Here is a 15,507-nt window from a genome sequence, read left to right on the forward strand (position 1 = left end):
AAAACTGACATAATTGGAATAGAATGTTCAAGGCTTACCTTTGAGTTAACTTCAGTCCTCTGATTTGCAGCCACATGGATGTCTTAAGTAGAAATGTTTAGTTCGTTGAGATATAAATTTCTATGAAAGTTGAAGATTTATGACACAACTTTGTCTTGGGAATACTATTGTTTTTCAGTCTCCAAACTTGATCCAAAGAAAGAACTATGACTGAATGTAATGACCAGTAAAATATACCTTTGGTTCGTAGTTTTAAGAGAAAGGATAGGTTTTTGGTTTAAGGAAAGAATGAAACAGTAGGAGAATAATTGCCACTGTTCATGATTGACAGTTTCTGGGATACAGTAGGAAAACAAGAGCCTCCTCCTGGTTCCAGAATAAAATGTAAACATTAAATACTTCTGCTTTTAAACTTTTGACTGGTAGGTATATTTTTATATTACATATTATAATTGTTATTTGCAAATTGTATGTGTGTAGATGTATATACATAAATACACATAAATATCTTATGAAAATAGCCCAATATCAGTGCATTTAAATCCATCTGCTGATTACATGCCTCCTAGAAAATATCACTGAAAAGTCACATGTAAAATGCAGTTCTCGTGAAAAATAATGAGGTTTTCCATGTTGGCTCTTAATTTTATTACATGCACAGCTGTTGAAATCCATTCATATTTCTGCTTGGGTATCTGACATTGAACTAATTTTTTATGTAAAAATACACCTTTACACTTCATATTACTACTTCAGAGGAAATGCAATCACACATATTAATGATAGGAATTAAGAATCGACATATCTTTAATAAGTACTAAATTAATATATTCCTGTTTCTAATGTGTCTTTATCTTCTATTAGTCCCAGCTTTCTTTTTAAAGGTAAAATAAATTAGTGAACAAGATAGACTTTCAAATGGAAATTAACTCCATATGTGTTTATTTCCAAAGTTAAATGTGATACAGAATCGCACAAATATCTGATTTAAAATATTAAACCACTTAAACGTATATTTTTCATGATACCAAGTTATCTATGAATATATTGTATTTCTATCCACAGCAAAAATACTAAGTGTCAGGGTTTTTTAATTTAATTATTGAAAAATCCTGCTTTGTAACTATTCAAAAGGTGAGAATCATGCATAATTCAAGACAGTGGGTTATAATAATTGTTAGACTGTAGGTAACCATGATAAAGAACCAAAGGGCAGATACTTAGCAAGTGAAGTTGGCATATTTTATGAGTACCTCTCGCATTCCACAACAGCAAACACACATTCGAGGCACCCAGTCTCACGTTCCTATCCAGAAACACACATCAGGGCTGCCAAGTCTGCCACGAAGGAAATGGCACCTACGTTACTGATTTGCTCCTGAGTCCTCTTCAGTCTCTGCAGCTCAGGTGTGTCTGTCACAATGCTGAAACCCCTTCCTTTGCTTTCTTCAAAATCTCTTTTGTACTTGACCTAGCAAGAAGAGGGGAGAGAAAAGAAACAAAATTTAAAATGAAGGGTAAACAGAGAACTCAGAACAGGCAGGGGTGACCATAAAGTGGCTAGAATTGGAAGCTATGCCCACAAACAGAGCTCGTAAAAAGAGGAAAATTGAAAATCATGAGGGCAAACCTAGATTTGTGTCCCAGCAGCTTTCCCTGCTACCTGTGTGATCTTACACAAGTCACCTAACCATTCTGTGGATTCTTGTCCATGTTAATAACAACAGCAGCTATTGGATTGAGTATAGAGACAAGGTCAAATGATTCAATGCACACATAAAGCTAACAGGAACGGGTCAGTACTTTATGACAGTTCATTAAATATCAATGTTGATACTTTCAGTATTTTTAAAGAAGAAACACAACAAGGAAAAAAGCAGTGTTAAATCTTCTACTCTCCAGCCTTGTAGGAGAAAAAGCATTTTTGATCCTGGACTTCGCTAGGAAAGAGGAATACAAATAAAATCAACAGCCAGCCCTGTCCCTAAGCAGTTTTTATTTTGCTTCAGAGGAAATCATGAAAACAACTATACTATGCTGCATTGCCAGATGTTGACTATAAATGTGCTTATGAAAATATTTAGAAAATAGGCCAACCACAGGGAGTAAAACTTCTCACTCAGATCCTTGGCATACAGAGTAGAGAGGTATCTAAGATACTTTTCAGTATTTAAATAAATGTTCACCAGGCATGGTAGCATAGTCCTGCAATCCCGGAATTCGGGAGGTAGCAATAGGAGGATTGCAAGTTTCAGGACAAGCTGAATCATGTAGTGAGAACCTGACTCAGAAAACCAAGCGATGTGGATACAATTCAGTAGGAGAAAACTCGTCTGGCATACGCAAGGCCCTGTTTTACCTAGCAACACAAGGAGTAAATAAGTAAGTCAAAATACAGTTACTTTCCGATTATAAGCCAATGATCCTGAATCTTACCTTTTCCTGGACCATTGGAATAGACCTTGTTCAGTCTTTCTGAATCCCATGCCCTATTATTAGTACAGAAAGAGTAACTGTCACACCACCTAAATATTTTGACTGGGATCAATACACCACTTTCTCCCCCTCTCTTTTTTGGCAGTACTGGGATTTGAAATCAGGGCCTCACACTTGATAGGGCAGGCACCCTACCACTTAAGCCATATATTTAGTCCTATTCATGATACTCATTTTTCCAATAGACTCTCACCATTTTGCACCAGACCAGCCTCAAAGCAAGATACTCTCAGATAATGCCTCCTCCACATTGGCAGGAATTCAGTCATGTCACCATGTCTGGTATATTTGTTCAGATGGGATGGTGCTTGGCAACTTTTTTACTTGAGCTAGCCTTGAACTTTCTCCTAATCTCTACCTCCCACATAGCTGGAGTAAAAGATGTTCTTTTATTTTTAAGCCTAATTATCAATATGGAAACACATTTTAATAGCTCATGTAATCCTCATCCTACATTCAGAATTTGAAGCTTCAAAGTAACACTTAAATTATCATAATGGCTTATAAAAAGAATCTAATTGTGTCAATGCAGCTTCTGAACAAGGTTTGAGAAGTTTCCTTAGTTGGCCACTAGACTGTTTTGTCAAGGCACGTCTGTATTTACATACTCAATTCTCTCAAGCATCATTAGCCTTGGGGCTACTGAAAAAAAAAATTCCCTTGCCAGATGAACTTGAAAAGGAAAAACAAAAAGCTCGTGAAAACAAATAGATCCGAATAACTCATCACTTTCAGCTTAAGCATATCTAATTTTCTCTCTATACTTTCATTTGAATTTATAAACATACTTTAACCATTGCCATAAATAAGAGGTCCAATAAATGGCAATGTTTTTTTTTTCATTCCAACAAAAATTAAAAAAATGCTGTGTGTACCCAGGCTCAATCTCCCAGCATGCGTGGAGACACACAGTGATCCGCTCTTGGTGTTTTATGCCTAGCTAAGCAGGGAAGCCACTTAGCTTGGCTGGAGGTGAGCACCAGGGTGCAGAGCAGTGAAATAATGAAAGCAAGAAGGATGACAAGGTTGTGATGGCAACGGGCACAGAAAGGGAGGAAGAAAGGTCTCTCTGTCAAATCCTAATGGCTTTAACCGCAGTTTCACCAAGGCTCCATCGCATAGGCTGTTATTTGCTGGAATTTTTTTAAAAATAAAATTTCCAAAGAAGGTAATCTTAAAAGAAAAGAAAGCACTTTAAATTCTACAATCATGGGTTTGGTGCTGATTGCCATCTGTGAACGTGGAATTCTTCCCTTGGGGTGGGGTGGGGGGGGGATAACAGAGAGACAGAGAGGGAGAAAGGGAGAGAGGCAGGCAGGAAGGGAGGAAGGCAAGAAGGAAGGAAGGAAGGAAGGAAGGAAGGAAGGAAGGAAGGAAGGAAGGAAGGAAGGAAGGAAGGAAGGAAGGAAGGGAGGGTGGGAGGGAATGAATCTAGATTTTGGCTTGCCTACTTACTTGAGTAGTTTGGGGCAGTACAAGGCTTTGAACTTGAAGTATCACACTTGCCAAGCAGGTGCTCTACTACTTGAGCCACATCTGCTTTTTGCTTCAGTTATTTTCCATATAAGATCTTGTGGTTTTGCCCATGATGGTATCATGATCCTTCTACCTCTGTCTCCTACCTAGCTGAAAATACAGACGTATACCCAACAAGCCTAGCCCAAGCAACCAGTTGGAAACAGCACATGATCACTGCTGGGCATTGATGGCTCACATCTATAATCCTAGCTACTCAGGAGACTGAGATCTGAGGACTGGAGTTCAAAACCAGTCCGAGCAGACAAATCAAGATGGTTATCTCCAACTAATTTATAAAAGGCTGGAAGTGGTGGTATGGCTCAAGAGATGCAAGGCCCTGAGTTCAAGCTTCAGTGCCAGAACTACATTTTAAATACAAAGGAGAAGGGACCCAATTATCACTATAAATGGCCCATAGTATTTTGGAGCCTATTTATTTATTGTTGTAGAGCATACTTAATGGTAAGTATGCTCACACTGGCAGCACCAACTCAAGCACCAACAACCCAGTCTTTCTTTACTACATTCAGGAAGTCATGGAACCATTCGTCAGCTGTCTCTCTCCCACTTACATCCTGCCTAACTGCAAAGTGCCTCGTTCACAGAAACAGCTTCATGAATGTTTAAGAAAGGGCATATCAGACAGAAGAAGGGAGAGAAGAGAAACTGAAGCCAAGAAGGAATGATTGTTCACCAGATCTCATGCAAGAGAACTGAAAATGGTCCCCTTGGATGAGTACAGGGAAGGGGGCAAAGGGAAGGAGATTGGCTAAGACCCAAAGCTTCAGATCAAGCTCTTAAGGGAACTGCCAGCCATGTAACTTTAACTTGGTAGACTTAATTCAAGTATTTGCTGACCTCATCTAAGCTCACCTTAGAAGCTCCTGCTCCTTCCCCAGCAAAATTGCCTTTACTTTATGCTCCAAGCTTCATCTTGGACATACAATTTATCACCTCTGGCTGGCCACTGATGGCTCATGCCTGGAATCCTAACTACTCATGATTGTGGCTCAGAGTCAGCCTGTCCTTGGGCTTTCTCAAAGCTAGAGCGCTACAACTTGAGGCACAGCACTACTTCCAGCTTTTTCTATGTATGTGGTACCAAGGACTCAAACCCTGGTCTTCGTGCATGCTAGCCAAGCACTGTACCACTAGGCCAAACTCCCGGCCTGTTTCTTATTTTTGAAAGTAACAATGGCAGTCTCTGGGACTGTCATGCTATGGATTTCCCCCCCTCAAATGCTCATTTATTTATTCCTTGACCTACTGTCCAAAATTCTACTGAGCACCTACTGTGTGCCAACTGCTATTTCAGGTTTGGGAACGATGCAACACGGGAAGTGGCCGGTGATGAATCACAGTGGAAGACACAAGTCACAGTCACGGCAATGTCTGGTACTTTAGCAAGTCCTAAGAAAAAGACATCCTAAGACAGTATAGTGCAGTATCAGGAATGCTGACTTTAAAGGAGGGGTCAGAGCAGGCCCTGGAAAGACAGTGACATTTCAGTGTTTATTTCAAATGCTGGGACGCAGAGTATGTGTATGGATGGATGTGTATACCTGTTTATTGACAAATATGTGCTTAAATATGTACAAGGTACAGGTATGTATTTTTTTTCTTCTACCCAGATATTAAAGAGGAATCATGAGTAAGAGAACAAATGATAATCAAGAATACAGAAAGCAAACAGGCAGGAAAAATAAAACTCAGGAATGAGAAAGGGTTAAAGGAATTCCAACATGGCCTAGAGAAGATGAGCAGAAGCTCAAGGAATCTATGAGGTGAATGATCTCATCGGCCAAAGGCAGAACAGAAAAGGAGATGGCCCCTTAAAGCAGTTTGTTGGTGTGTGTTAAGTGGAAGCCTAGGAACTACTGGCACATTCATTGCTGGTTCATGTTCTTCTACTCTTTAACTTATATATCTCTGATACTATGTACCATCTTGTATAGCTGTGCAGACTTTAAAAATGAGAGCTGTATGCTTCTTTATCTGTCTAGCATTTTACTTGGTGTTCCACAAGCTTTAAAGGCTTAATCACTATTTCATGTTTGATTACTATCTAGTCCTGGATTTTTTAAAGCATCAAATGCAGAAAATTGGTTAATCTTACACTGCTAGATGGGAATTAAACATTGCAAAGGAAAAATCTGATTAAATACATATTTTAAAAGGTGAAGTTAATTTTAACAAATGTTAAATCAAAGAAATGAGATCAAAAGTGAATTTGCTTTTATATAAATTAATATCATAATTTGTAAATTTATGGTTAATTAAATAAATTAAAGTTATAATTACCTTTTAAACATAATTAAAAGGCATTAAAATAATTTTCACAGATTTCTAATCCTTAAATTAGCTTTCATTTACAGTTGCAGAAGTTTTTTACAATACGTATATATCTTTATAATATGCACAAGGAGGATGTATATGAACATGTATGTGAACATGAATATGAACATGGAACATGTATATGATGTATATGTTCCATGTATATTCACAATCTCACTAGAAAATTTACTTCGAAAAGCAGTGAGATCATGAATGACAGGAATGAGAATAGATGGGGATGGGCAGTGGCGGGATGAGAGGAGGAATCAAGAGGATGTAGGAAGGTGAATATGATCAAGGTACTTTGGGTAATTGTGTCAAAATGGAGCAATGAGGGTTCTTGAGATTGATTCGAGAAAGGAGAGGGGAATAAGGAAGAATGACAGAAGAGATGAGCCCAATTAAAGTATACTGTCTGCATACATGGCCCTGTCAAAATAAAAATGCCTGGTACAACTAGTTGAAGCTAATAATAAATATGGTAGAAAGCAATGAAATGTATACTATTTATATATTCTACATAAATATACAATAAACTATATTTTATTTAAATTCTCAATCAGTTAAATAATTAAAATCATTCCTAAGACATTGGTACTCCTGAAGTAGTTGACAGCAGGGGCTCAATTATAAAGTAAATTCATTTGAGCCCTGGCTTCACTACTTACTAGCTAAGTGACCTTATGCAAGTGACTGAACCTCACAGGGCATAACTATGCTACCACATTGATAACACTTTTTGTGAGAACCAAATGAGATGATAATATCCCGAGATCTATTAAGTTCCTCCATGTTCCAGGTACTGTAGTGATCATGTCACATATTCTAGGAGCACAACTAGGATGGGAAATCCATCAGGTAATGTCTAAGAAGTGATCTGTACTCCATGATCACAGGCATTTAGAAACAATCACAGTCACTGAACATCCAGAGAACACACTCTGCCACATGGCAGACATCGTGCCATCTGCAGTTGGGAATTCCTTCAGTCCTCCTTGGATCAAAGTAGAATAGAATTTAATGAAATTTAAATGTGCTTTACCTATATCATATTCAAATAAGTAAGTCTTGGCAGGCATGCATTTGGGCCCATCTTATAGATGAAGGAAGTTAGAGGAAGCCACAAAGGTAATAAATGAGCCCACCCACAGCAACTTCTCAGGTGCCACCTTTCAATTCATCTCACAGGGAAGAAACCGCCAGTGAAAATGATTAAATGAACCCAACATGGAAACAAGATCCTCCTGTAGATAAGTGGAGACAAAAAGGGAACCCATTGAACATTTCTCAGTGGAAACAATAATAAATGTTAGCTAATTTGCTAGCTGTTATTTTTTTACCTTCAAGTAGTTGTATAAAGGAGTTAACATTCAGGAAGTCAGTGTAGGAGTACAATGCATTTTGATCGATACTACCCATTTTCATCATTCTCCCCTGTCCTTCCCAACCCAACCCTTCCCCTCAACTTTCTTAACATCATAAGACACCCCTTGTAATTTGCTATTTTAATAAACCCCAGAAAAAAAAACAAGAATATGTGACAGAAGTAAAATTTAGCATGGCTTATACTTTACTACAGATGTTGCTTAGACATTAATTTTGTAGGCCACAATGGTCATTTTCAATGAATAAAGATCAGGCTATAGAAGAACACCATTGCCAAAATTATAGACTGGTAGAGAGACTGATGCAAAGAATATGGTTAAGGACTTTTCTTTTCCCTTCAGATTAAACAACTCAAGGGAAAAAAATGTGTGTTGGCTGACACTTAGGCTTGAACTCAGGGCCTCATACACTCGCTTTGCTTTCTAGCTCATGGCTAGCATTCTACCACTTGAGCCAAGCCTCCAGTTTAGCATTTTGCTGGTGAGCTAGAGATGGAACATCATGAACATTTCTGCCTTTGCTGGCTTCACACCTTGATGCTCACCTTGAGATCTCAGTCACCTGAATATAGAAGATTACGTCCATGAACCACTCGTGCTCTTCTTCGGGAGACTTTTATCTGATTTGTGTCTTTGTAATGTGGAAGAACTGGATTTTACAGTTTCCAAAGGAGAAAGAAGAAAAATGAGACGATGAAGGTACTGGATATGGGAGGGGCCAGTTTGAGTTTGACATGGGTATATATGTTCCCTCTTCTCTTAAGAATCCTTCTTTCAAAACTTTCCCCTGTACATCTCAACATCCTGACTCCCCCACATCTGTGAGAGTACAGCTATTTGGGAAAAGCTGGCATTGCCAACGAGCCAGGTGGTCCTACTGTTTAGAAACCATCTGGTCTGAGTTTTCTCTTTGTCAGCACCATCAATGCATCAATAGTAAGAGCTATTATAAGGATGTGTGTGTTTCGCTTCTTTAAATAAACTCAAACAAAACTACCCTGAATGTAAATTTGTGAGTTCTTTGAATTGTGCTTTCAGACTAGAGTGGAATCCAATGTTAAGTAACAATGAAAAACCTACATTCATCACATAACTTTGCAAAAATCAAGAGGCCCCAAACTAGGGCTGAGCCTCAGTTCAAACAGCTTCTCAGGGTCATGTTAGGTTACAGTGACATTCAGGTCACCCCTGCCCATGGCAGTAAGACATATCACATGCAAAATGAGGAAATTCCAACTGCCAAAGCTGCCAAACCAGGAGGACTATCAAGGCATTTGATATTGGGGAAGCTCAAAAGTATTACTGAATCAATTAAAGGGGCTCAAAGAAAATTAAATTAATAAGAGATCCTCCTGGCTCTCCATCTAGAACAGAACATGATAAGACAACAAGCAATGCTCCTGATAAAGAAACTCAGCTTATGCATAAAAAAAAAAACCACTAGCCCTTTGCAATACACACATGCGAACAGACACTGGCATTAATAAACCATGTCTCCTAAGACTTTAATCTCAGCTTCAGTCAAAGATAAAGTATCCAGGCCCAGATGTTTTTATCAGAATACCCAAGTCAGACCTCCCTAAATGCCAGAATCCCTCCCCTCCAAGGCAGGCCTCCATCTCATTGCCCTTTAGATAGAAGCTGGAAGTCACCATGTCACATCCACTTAAGAAGGGACAAATTAAAGAGGTTAAAGTACTGACCTAAAGTTAAAAGAGAAAGAAAGCAGGACTGTACGAGATTTCACTTTCTTCTCCCCGCAGGTGATTTTCCTCTCCCCTTCTTTGCACCAATGTTTGACTTGTCAAAATTGCTTTGCTTCATCTTTACCTGACATCTAAATCATTGGACAGGCACAGAACCTTATCAAATTTCTACTTAGAGTACAAATAGAGGTAACAAACCATAGCCACAGAAATGGATAACAGCTACACAAAGAGCCAAGGCTGCAGGAGAGCAGGGAAAGACATTGCAGGCCCACTGGCCTATGAGCCCACAGGACAGGGAGGCGGTCCAGGAAAGATCAAAGGCTCATTCCACCAAAACCAATTGGTGCTCCAATTCTTCAGCCTAAGATCAAATCAACCAAAAGGTTCCACACCAGGGGTGAAAAAAATTGAGAAATTGGTGGTGTTTGTCTGTGCTAAATGGCATTTCAACTTAAAAGGCAAATGTAACCCATGTATCAGAAAGTCCACTGCCCACTCCAGCCTGAGCTAAATATGAAGTCTCATTATGGAGTAACATTTCCTAATTCCAGTAGTGTGACCCAGAAATAATACATTCTCAGTGTTCTCTGTAATTTGGGCTAAAGTTCACTGCCCAGTTCTAGCATTTGCCAGAAATAAATAAAAAAAATAGTGCTTGCCAAAAATGAATAAAATATTTTAGGCAATATAAGCACATAAAAAGTTATATGGCATAAAACAGCATTTTCTAGTTGTTATTAGTATCATTAGTGTTGTTGTTATTATTATTATTTTGGTGGGTCATGGGGCTTGAACTCTTTGCCCGGGCGTTGTCCCTGAGCTCTTTAGCTCAAGGCTATTGCCCTAACCTTTGAGCCACAGCCCCACTTCCCATTTTCTAGTGATTAATTAGAGATAAGAGTCTCACATTCTTTAGTGCCCAGGCTGGCTTTGAACTGCAATCCTCAGATCTTAGCTTCCTGAGTAGCTAGGATTACAGGTGTGATCCACCACACCCGGCTTTTTTATTATTATTTTTATTGTTATTATTAAGGTGATGGACAGAAGGATTTCCATTCTAAAATCCTTTCTCTAATCTATTTTTCTCTGGATGTTTCTGGCTCTCAACACTTCCCGGAAAACTACCGAAGAAATTAGGGAAGTAAACAGGGAAAAAATTTGTGACAAAATAGGCTATCCTCCAATTAAAGAATACACTCAAAATTAGATTTACATTCATCTGGCCATAAATATCTCAGCTTCTCTGATAACTCTCAGGCTTGAAACACTTTAATTCCAGTCCTCCCAGACCCCGCTATGCTTAATACTCTAATCAGAACACCAAATCATTTTAGTTTTCTAAATGGAGACATGTAACATACCGAAGAATATATAACTTATTAGTATGAGGTTATTGGATCTGTGTATCTGCTCTACTCATGAGATTTCTAGGTAAAAATAAGAAGAAAATGTAACCACAAACAAATAATGAGACACGTGTTGATATTAAAAGATCCAAAAAGTGTCAGAATCCAGTAATCTGAGCCTTCTCAAGGAAGAAAAAAATCGAGCAACTCCAGGGGGAAATATGGTACCTCTTTTCCACATCAAAGTAAAACAAAAATACCTGTGTTGAAGTGGAATTATGGTTAAGGAGCTTTCCATACACAGTTTTCTTGAACAACACTCTGAGATTCCACTGGGATGTTTTGAATAGGACATATCAGCTTTGGGGGAAAAAAATGTCAAATCTTGTCTATTAGAAGGAAGAAGCACCATATTTAAGATAAACTTAGCTTATGGGGCAAAGAAAACTGATGACATCGTGTTTGCAAAAATAAAAGTTGTATTCTATAGGGACCAGCTAATGCTTCATGTATCCTAAAAGTATGGGTTAGAGAAGAGATGACCACAGACTGACTGATTCAAGGACATTGTCTACCCAGAGAGATAGCCTGCCCAAAATGACTTCAGACACCAATACAGGCTGCCAAAATCAGGTTTTCACAAACACCGGAAGATAGTTCACCTCATTTCCTTCCTAGTATTTTAAAGAGTTCTATTTCTATTTCACAATAAACATAGTTATAAAATGACTTTTTTTAATAGGAGAAAAAATTATTCTGTACTATGGTCAACTTCTTACTTTCTTTTGAAAATACAACTCTCCGAAATGACAGATAACATAACGGTGGAACTGGCCAATCAGAGTGCTATATTCCCCCACCTCAGTTAGCATGCTATCCAATCAGGACCAGAGAGAGTCAGAGCTACTGTTGGGGTGGGATAGGGGTAAATGGGGGCTGGAAAGGTGGCTCTTTTCACTGGTCTGGCAACTATTAGATGTAGGCTGAAGAAGTAGAAGCCAATCTGAAAAGGGGATTATCCCAGAAGATGGACTTGAGAGATGGAGAGAAACGGGGCCCTAGTGACATTTTTCTGAGCCCTCCTGGCAGCCTTTCCCTAGCAACAGTTTCTCCCTTGGACTATTCAGGCACCAAAGCCAACAATCCTAATGCTAGCAAGGGTTTAGAGTTCTGGTACTATCCACAAGAGTTCCAACAGACATGCTCATCTACATGTTCTTAGCATATAAAATAAGTGGGCTTTGGAACCTTCCAGAATACTTTCCTCTCAGTATCATACCTCCCATCTGCTGGATAAGACTGAACACAGCTGTTTGTGATCAAAGCTTAATTACCCACACTAACAGAAAAACAGTTCGAATAATCCTAAACAGTGGAGACCCAATGAGCATTTGCATAAGACTTGAGAATGCATCCTGTAGTTAGAAAAACTCAGAAGACATGATACACTGTTTAAATTTTTTTATTGTCGGAGTAATGTATAAAGGGGTTATAGTTATACTCATCAGGTAGTAGGTATTTCTCACATATTGATACCCCTTTTCATGTTTTTGCCCCCATTTCCTTCCCACTACCCCCTCCCAATCATCTTGTTTTCCTCCTTCCCTTTCCTATTTCAAATTGTTTAAATATTTTTAACAAGGCTCATATGGAGGTCCCCCTCCCCAAACTACTGCATAGAGATAAAAATAATGTACACACATATTTAATAGCTAATAGTAAGAGAGCTCACATGAATTGAAGCAAGTTATTTCATTCAGTAAGAATGCTTGTCCTTTCCTTTTGTAGAAAAGTTAAAAGTGAACAAGAATCCAGTTTCCCAGAATTTGCTGAGTTCTTGCCATTTGAACTTCTGGTGATAGCCACACTTACCAAATACACTTGATGGTAAAATTGCCGAAACATTATTTTTAAAAAATTTCAAAAGTGATGATAATACCACACAAGGGACTGAACACAAGATATTTGTGCCTTAGCTATGTGTACTGAAAGATTCTAGATTTCTACTGGAAAGTGTTTTTCCATTATACAAAATTCCTACAAACAGCATCATTCTTGGTTCTGAGTACCTACATGTCACTTAGGACATCATAAGTACAACAAAATTCTTACCATCCCCTTCCTCAAAAAAAAATATCTTTTCTAGGTCTTCTAACAGGACTCTAACTAGTAACACAGTGAGAAGAAAGGAGGATATTTTTAGGAGAGGATCACAAAGGTTCAATAGCTATGTGCACATATATGATCATATAAATGATTCTTAATGCAATGAACTCCAAGAAATGGAAACAAATGGTTTCTTGTAACGTTCACAGTTATTTCTTTTTTTTTCCTTCACTTTATGCCCTCTTGTCACTATTTTGATATCTGTACTCTTTTTCTTGTATATAAGTTTATCTGATTTGGGGAGCAGAAGGGGAAGCACAGTAATGGGGATGGTGGGACAAAGGGTGAAGCAATTTAGCAGTGATACTCATTAGACACTATGTCAGAAATAACTACAGAATCTGGGAGAGGTGGAATGGAAAAACTGGGAGATACCATTCAAAAAGTAATTTACTCATTATCTGACTTATATAACTGTACATCCCCTTTACAATAAAATTTAAATAAAAAAAAGCTTTCTTTGCTATCTTTTGCTTTTTCCTAGCCAACTACATATTTTTGTTTTCCAATCATAATTTTCTTTGGAAATGCCTATTCAAAATTGCAAGGCCATGTCTATAGTCTTAGCTATTCATCAGGTGGGAAATGGAGGGGTGGAGACTGCTTCAGACGAGAACTTTGATACCAGGCTGACAAATATACCATAGTGAGATTTCATCTCAAAAGGAATAATAAAATTTACACTATTAAGAAGGATAACAGGTGGATTCTGATAGATAACCATGCCTTAATAGTGCCAAGTGTAGACAGATTGGTGACTTGTGCCTGTAATCCTAGCTATTCAGGAGGCTGTAATATAAGGATCATAATTCACAGCCTGGGCAGAACAGTCAGAGAGATGTCATTTCCAACTAACCAGCGAAAATGCTGACCGGAGACATGGCTCAGATGGCAACATACGAACGGTGAGTGAAAAGGCCAAGTGAGAGAGAGGAGCCCTAAATTCAAGGCCTGGTACTGGCGTGAGTGCACATGCGTGTGCACGCATACACACACACACACACACAATAGAGAAAAAAGGAAAATACAAAAAAAATCCATTAAATGAAATCTCTGACTAGTCAGAAGAGTGAGCATGCAATATTCTCTTTCCTTACTAATTCCATTTTTCAATAATACAATTACCAGTTATTCTCAAAATTGCAAAGAGTTGTGCCCCAGATAAGTGCTCATAGTCATATCTAGTGATGACTAGCAGTCTAATTGTGTATGGGTTAGAGAAAATGTAAAGTAATTGGTCTGTCTGGAACCAGAATCTGAAACTTGGCCTAATTAATATATAAATAGGCCAATCTGAGCCATTGAACCATAAACTAATAAGACATCGCCACTTACCTCAGCAATGACTGACTCCAGAAATATGCTACATTTGATACATACAACAAGGAAGTAAGAACTAAATGTATGAGACTAAGAAACACTGTTTCCTGCAAGTTATTTTTTAAGCTAGTCACCTTCTAAATGCCCCTCAGAAGCTGGTATTTTAAATTCTTCCACAGCAATTACTTTCTTAAAGAGAGAAAGTAATTGACCCTAACTTATCTCTTTTGCAAATCCATACAGTTTATCAAGAGGGAAGAAAATATTAAGCAGCTCACTTACTAATTAACTTTTAATCAAAACTCATAAAGAGAGAGAAAGAGCACTTTCTAATAATGAAGTTTTCCAGGCAAACATCCAAAAAGCCAAAGGAAAATTCAGTGTTAAAAAAAATCTCTTCAAACTTCAAAAAAAAAACAACTAAAAACGGGTACACAAAGAATCCAGAGTAAAATCTTAATATTAAGCTTGTGTAAGTTTTATCAATTTCCATCCTCATTTTTAATCAAGCTATCATGATGTTATTTGAAGTTAATGCTAAAACTGTTTTCAAGTTACCTGAGGAATGTAGTTGTCTTTATTTGGATGTCAAAGCAACAAAACTATACAACTGAGTGAAACACAATTTTATGTTTTTTATGTAAAACAAGATAAAGTACTGAACAAAAACTAGTTGTTAGGAAACTGGAGGAAAAAGGAACAGACCAGACTCAATCTCATGCACTATTATTTCTAGAAAGGAGGAGAACATTTTTGAAAGTTGACTCAAGAGTATTTTTGTTTCATTGGGCTTTGACAATAATTAGATTTTACCCACAAAACTTGGATTTAACTTTTTTAAATCCAGAAAAGAAGAGATCTAGAGGCGTTCTATAAGTTGAGTCACAGCATTGGGAGGTCAAGAGAAAGAGAATTGTGAGTTATAGAACAATCAGGGCTACATAGCAAGAACTCATCTCAATCTCAAAAGGATCCAGGAACTTCACTTTCATGAGCAAGATGGCTGAGGGGTAGAGAAAGCCTCCTGTACCCACCTGAAGAACAGTTGTTTCATAAACATGTACTGTCTTTAATCAGAGTCTATGAGATGTGCCAGAACATGGATCCATTTTATTGCTATGATCCACCCTAAAGCAAAAAAAAAAATTGCTGGAGGTACAGGTAAAGCATTTATGTAGCAAGCACACAAAGCCCTAAGTTCAAACACCAAAGCTACTAGGAAAAAAGTTTTAA

General features: G+C 38.0%; 1 protein-coding gene across 1 annotated transcript in view; it reads right to left on the reverse strand.

Moving 5' to 3' along the window:
- The window catches only part of Nebl (nebulette), a 289,620-nt gene that overhangs the window by 128,960 nt on the left and 145,153 nt on the right, over positions 1 to 15,507 (reverse strand). Inside the window, exon 4 of the mRNA XM_090318998.1 lies at positions 1,364 to 1,471. Within this exon, the coding sequence (XP_090175124.1) occupies positions 1,364 to 1,471 (108 nt within the window). The remainder of the gene's footprint in view (positions 1 to 1,363; positions 1,472 to 15,507) is intronic.

Source organism: Megascapheus bottae, chromosome 26, assembly GCF_031878675.1.
Source record: "Megascapheus bottae isolate mThoBot1 chromosome 26, mThoBot2.hap1, whole genome shotgun sequence".
Taxonomy (NCBI): Eukaryota; Metazoa; Chordata; class Mammalia; order Rodentia; family Geomyidae; genus Megascapheus; species Megascapheus bottae.